The sequence below is a fragment of the Papaver somniferum genome, chromosome 3, assembly GCF_003573695.1.
Source record: "Papaver somniferum cultivar HN1 chromosome 3, ASM357369v1, whole genome shotgun sequence".
Classification (NCBI taxonomy): Eukaryota; Viridiplantae; Streptophyta; class Magnoliopsida; order Ranunculales; family Papaveraceae; genus Papaver; species Papaver somniferum.
This window is the reverse complement of record NC_039360.1, coordinates 160,545,652-160,552,024: the sequence shown is the minus strand read 5'-3', so window position 1 is coordinate 160,552,024 and position 6,373 is coordinate 160,545,652. Positions and strand designations below refer to the sequence as shown.

The window sequence follows — 6,373 nt, the reverse complement described above, 5'->3', positions numbered from 1 at the left end:
CTTATTTGTTTCGATAGAAGAATGAACCATGAGATGGTATTGGCGTATTTCCCAAACCATTAGTCTTACTAGGGGTGAGCATTTGGCTCGTAATTCACGAATTTAATCGGGAGCAACCGTATTTTTGTGAATGGATGCCCAAACCGTTCACTAATGGATTAGATGCGGATGGAATTTTTGGAATCCAACGGATTACAGATTGGGTCCGGATGCAACTTTGAAAATCCGTCTAACATCCATAACCGATATATTAAGGGTATTTATATAATTTTTAGAAAATATCTAAATAGTTAGGAATTCATAAGGTGATTTCTTGGAGTGTTGTCCATGACACTTTTATATTTATATACATGTATAGAATGTGTTGGTTCTATAAGAAGTCGTCTTTGTTGGAATTATTTATTCATTATAAATTTTAACTAAAGAAAATCTCTTGAATTATTTGTACCAAATCCGTTCATTGCATCCATTGGATGCGGATGCCAAATTTAAAATCAGTAAACAATTGAATTGTATGCGGATGGGGAGAAAACCGGCCCATGCTCAACACTAAGTCTTACAATAGATTTAAACAGGCCCATTAGCCCATATTCCCTACATCTTATTTCGCCATAGAAAGTTGAAATTAGAATGTGACCAAACGGCAAACGAAGATCAGATTTAGACACAATTCTGATGATCATCAAGTAATTTTCTTGATCATCAAAAATGACAGGAATTATTAGGTCAAGAACGGAGAGAATCGTCTCATCGATCGTCAAAGTTCATCCACACGAGATCTCTTCATTACTCCACTCCTTCTCCTGTTTCTTCTTCGTAAGTAATTTCAAATTTTTCCCCAATTTTTTTTTTTTTTTTCTGATTCGATTTTGATTGATTAATTTTTGTTGCAGATATTGAGTGCATATTTCATAGTACTACCATTACGTGATGAAGGTGCAATGTCATTAGGTCTGAATAATCTTCCCGGTCTGTTCTTGGGTTCATTGGTCCTCACTTTGATTGCTGCTCCGCTATCTACCCTAATTTTCTCGATGCCTAATCTCTCCAAAATCAAGGTATGCACATAATTTACACCATAATTTAGCATGATTAAGTGATTAAGTATCTAGGTTTATACTATAATTTAGACTGCCTTCAATTTCTAGGTTTCGATGAATTTGATGTCATTGTAATTACTCCCTGGTGTGCAAAGAGAAACTCGATAACAAGAACACTGTGTATACCAAGATGAAATGATGATGAATTAGATGAAATGATTTAGGAGAATGCGTGGAGCGAATTCTAGTGAAACTAAGTTACTAAATGCTAGGATTTCAATGAGGGCTGGATACTGTTTATTTACATTAACAATAGCACTGACTGATTCTCGATGATGGACGATTACGTTAAGAATAGGATAGATGATTCTAGATTAGTTGAGCTTTTTGAAACATGTTACATTGTTACTTCCTTAGATTACTAAATACAGTTGCTTAAATATCAATGCCTGTAGATTTGTTGTGTTGTTGGGGAAGATAAAGGAATGTTGTCAGAGCTGGTTCAAAGAATGGCGAAGTAGCTTCTAGTGAAACCAAGTTATTAATAAGTGCTAGCATTTCACTGAGGATAAGAAGGTGAGTCATATTAGGATTGAGGTAGGAAAGTTAAGAACATGGTTTAGGAGCTGAAGTGTAAAAAGACGAAGTTAATTATAGTGAAACCATGTTACTAAATGCTAGGATTCCAATGAGGGCCGGATACTGATTTTTATTTTCATTACGCCGAGTGATCCTTGATGATGATGACTCATTACCTTAAGAATAGGAAATATGATTCTAGATTAGTTGAAATGTTTGGAAAGATACAAAATGTTTAGGAGCTGGATCATTGATTTGCAACATTGTTATGATTTACATGGTCGGTCCGAATTGAGCTTTTTGAAACATGTTATTTCCTTAGTTTAGCTATTAAGTGATTGGTACAATTGCTTGAATATCAATGCCTGTAGATTAGTTGTGTTCCGAAGAATGATGAAGTAGATTTTAGAGAAACCAAATTACTAATAAATGCTAATATTTCACTGAGAATACCTTTGCTTTTTCAGTTTTTGACACAACTACGTAGGTATTTTTGTCTGGGGAAATGTATCTGTGATGAATGAAATGTTTTGACTTATGTGATTGAGCATGGAGGACCACTTGTTGTTCATGTTAGTGTTGTTCATTAGATGTTAACTGGCTGCATATGTGACTTATTTAGCTGTGAAACGATTGTTAAACTTGCTTAAATACCTTGTTTTACAATATCAGTAGATTTTTTGTTTTCTTTGCAGTTTCCATATCTCATAAGTTTCTATGTCACAAAAAGCTAACAGAAACACTAGATGATCCTCACTGATCGATCGCACAACCAATTAGTAATTTCGACTTGTAATATTAGGAAAGCTGAAAAAAATGTTCTAAGAGCTGAAATACAGAATAGTGAGGTTGCTTTAAAAAACTCGAATTGGGCAATGTTTCTTAGTTATGGACGAGACTAAATAACTTTTTTTGTCGTTACCAAGCTGAGGGAAATGTTACAAAATATGTGATTGATTACGGAGGAAAACCTAGTGCTCTTTTTTATGCTCTTCATTGGATGACAATCTGAGGAAGGGATGTGAACCCCAGATACATAAAAGAAAAATCACTGAGCTGAGACCAAGTTACTAATGTTAGAATTTCATGTTTTAGTTTTATTGGCACAACTATATATTATCTACTTGTTGACAGTTGTTGTTAAACATGATATGATTCATGTGAACAAAAGGTTATGCCTTATGTAATTGGTAATAACGAATCGCCTGGCATTCTTATCACATAATAACTTGTACGAAGGGATATGAACCCACAAAGAAGTTGTAGTGTTTTGGGGATTTTTGATATTGTTATAAGTGCTTTTGTTTATTATATTTTGATGATTCTTACTAGTCTCTGATTGTTTTTCCTTCTCATATCTCTGTGTGATATGTGGTGTTTGAAATTTCAGGCTTTGGTTTTGATACACAGGTTTTTCAGTGTCTCACTTCTTGTATTCTTCGTTCTTTGGTATGCTTCCTCTTCAGGAAATTCACCTGCTACTTTAAAGGTAAGAGCATATGTCACTGGTAAAGAAATGTTTCATTTTCTAAGTGAACACCTTTATTGTAACCGAAGTTTCTGTGATGAATGACACTGTACTTATCTGATATGGCCACTCTAGGTTTCTGGGTCTGATCCTGAAGAGAGTCAGAATCCTGACGTTCATAAAGGCATTCCTGCAAGTTCTGCAGGTTGGAGCAATCATAGCTGGTTGTACATCTCAGTTAGAATTGGGTTTTTCCTCTGGGTATAACAAGGATTTTTTTTTCCTACTATAATTGATAAGATAATGATGCCTCTTTTCTCTACAATTGATTTTGTGATACTTGTTTTTCTTCTTCTGAAGGTTGCACTGCTTAATCTCATTACAATTTCTTCGACATGGGCTAGAGTGATCGATGTGATGGACAATGAGGTTTGTGCAGTGATAATGTAGTGCTAAAGAGAATAACTGAGTTGAACAGCTGTTGACTTAATTTTGTATTCAGTCAGGTTCAAGATTGTTTGGTTTCATAGGTGCTGGTGCGACCCTCGGCCAGCTTCTTGGCTCTTTGTTTGCTGCTGGAATGGCTCGGCTAGGACCATGTATGCTTTCATTTTTTTTTTTCCCCTGTTGCAAGTTCTGTTGCTTCAATGTTACTACCTTCATATAACTTATGTTTCTATTTCAGTTTTACTTGTCTTTGCGGCTATCTTGATGGAACTAGCTGCACAATCAGCTAAAGGTATCAGCAAGGATTTAGTATCTCATAGCTCTGAAGAAATCAATCCCATCAGGTCAGTAGCGATGTTGGATGTTAGCCTATTATTTCATAACAAAACCAAGAGAATAATGTGAATTCCATTGTATTGCTGAAAGATATTATTCCAAGATCTTAGAAAATCTTTAGTATGTGGGGCGGACTGATCCTGTCTTAACTGATGAGTTCGCATAACTATATTTCTGCATTCTGATTGTGATTGTGATTGTGATGCTTATCTCTCCATCCTGGACTTTTTGTTTGATCTCAGAGAAGCTGATCATAATCAAAAAGTCAATTCTGATGAACAAACAAGACTCACTCATGTAGGGTCTTCCCCGAAGTCTCCTACTGTTGGGAAGCCTGAACTTTGGGTCATATTAGAGGGAATACAACTAATATTGTCATCAACATACCTTCTCTACGTGTCTCTGTTCTTATGGCTTGGTGCAGTTGTCTCGTCTTTCTTCTACTTTCAGGTATAGTGCCTTTCTTCTGTCACTTAGAGGTTTTAAATGCTTCTATCTTTAAATGAGTAAGTTTTCCCATTCTGTTCTGTTGTACTGTGCTGATTTTACCCAATGGCAGAAAGTAACTGTAATCGCGATGGCCGCTGCGACCCCAGTTGCCAGAAGAAAGTTGTTTGCACAAATCAATAGCTTGACTGCCATCTTTATTCTTGCTGGACAACTCACTATAACAGTATGCTATTACTACTATCCTTGTGTCCTAACCTTCTTTCCGGAAAAAAATGATATGTATATATCTTATGAAGGCAGGTCATTTTATTCATTAGAAAACACGTTCCCTTGTGATCTGTGACCAGGGGCGTGTCCTGACTGTAGCTGGAGTTACTACAGCTATTTGTGCAACACCTTTTGTTGCTTTTTCAAATATGGTGGCCATCGCTGTGTGGCCAACATATATTGTCGTAGCCATCACCGAGACGCTTAGAAAGGTGTTTAGCTGAACTTTTGGTTTTGATTGGTTATTTTGATTATGATGGGATTTTCAAATGGATCTGATTAGTTTTAGCTGTAATTATTGTAGGTGGTCACATATGTTTTAACTAGACCTGGTAGGGAACTCCTATTTACTGTCGTCTCCCAGGATGAAAAATACAAAGCGAAGGTACGAAACCCTTGCTCAGGTTTTAAGAGGAGTTGAAACTATGGTTTATGGTCAATGAGAGTGTCTTGTTCTTCACTTAACAGAGAAATAAACGGGGATTGATTCTCTTTAGGTTCTCCAAACATTTATACATAAACCTCTTTACGCAACACTTACCTGTTTCTTCAGGTATGTATCGATGTGATTGTTCAAAGGCTCGGGGATGCTACAGCTGCAGGGATGTACAAGCTGCTGTTCAGCATGCTTCATAAGAGACTTTCAACTATCCCTCTCTATGTTTTGCCTGTACGTATCTGCAAGCTTTCCCTTCGTTTATCCAAAATTAGGTTTGCTGCTCATTTAACATCCACAAACTTAATTGCTTCTGGCCCAACAAGTTCACATGATGTAGCTAAATATGTTTCATCACTTTATACATCTTAATACTTTACAGCTAAACATTTATTTGACGTGCACGTAATAGAGGAACATCTTATTATTTGTCAGAATTACCTTATTTTCCTTGTACATTCATTCGATGGGTCAACCATGTGATTGATTCTTTGTTGCTTACTTTTTGAAATTATCTGTTACTAACTTGACTACACTGTATTTGTTTTTTGGATTTTCAGATCTGTTTCTTGTGGATAGTAACAGCCTTCCATTTGGGACGCCGCCAGGTTCACTTAGCCAAGCTTCAGGCCATGTCAGTGACCTAAAAGTTTGCTGGAAATGGAACGAGGCAGCTAATTCAACTTTTTCACTTTTATGTACAGTAATAGCTGTTAATCCATTCCAAAGCTCAGTTATGGTTTACTCCTCATACCCCAAAAGATAGAAAAAAAATTACACAGTAAATTTTGGAACAAACAATTTCCTCACTTATTTCAGGCAATGTGCCATCACAGTCGCATTCTGTGGATGATAAAGCCAGCATTTATTCACTTAATCATACACATTTATTTAGCTGTTGGATGGTCCATGATATCAAGTCCAGTGTACGATAGATTCTCATGGTCAGCTGGTCGCGGCACATGGCTGGCATAGTGTAATTCTACCCCATTGCAGGTGAGCTCATTTCGTACAATAGTTCAGAACTATTGTTGTATGTTTCAAGGCAAGAATTATACAGAATTATCCTAAACTGTACCTGTTTGAAATCTGAAATACTTTCATGACCCAACCTGAAAGTGATCTTGAGAAATGTTTGATGTATATACCGTTGTAACGGTCAATAGTCGGAAACCATTCTTGTTCTTGAAACATTCATTTGAAAATACAGGTCATTAGAATCTGAATCTGAGTATGAGTTTGGATTAGATACTGAATATCCTTTCATACATACCAAACATCAATAATAGTTGGTATAAACCATCTGTCTTGACTATATAGGTGGTTCATATACATATCTCCAATAAATAT

General features: G+C 36.2%; 1 protein-coding gene across 1 annotated transcript; it reads left to right on the top strand.

The window, feature by feature from the left end:
• Positions 1-647: 647 nt before the first annotated feature.
• LOC113357822 lies at positions 648-5,919 on the top strand. The gene is made up of 13 exons (XM_026601305.1): positions 648-816; positions 894-1,058; positions 3,010-3,108; positions 3,223-3,348; positions 3,448-3,516; positions 3,590-3,686; positions 3,773-3,878; positions 4,113-4,320; positions 4,430-4,543; positions 4,668-4,799; positions 4,892-4,972; positions 5,141-5,257; positions 5,584-5,919. The coding sequence occupies exons 1-13, from the start codon at positions 709-711 to the stop codon at positions 5,668-5,670; spliced, it is 1,509 nt and encodes a 502-aa protein (XP_026457090.1). The 5' UTR covers positions 648-708; the 3' UTR covers positions 5,671-5,919.
• Positions 5,920-6,373: the final 454 nt, after the last annotated feature.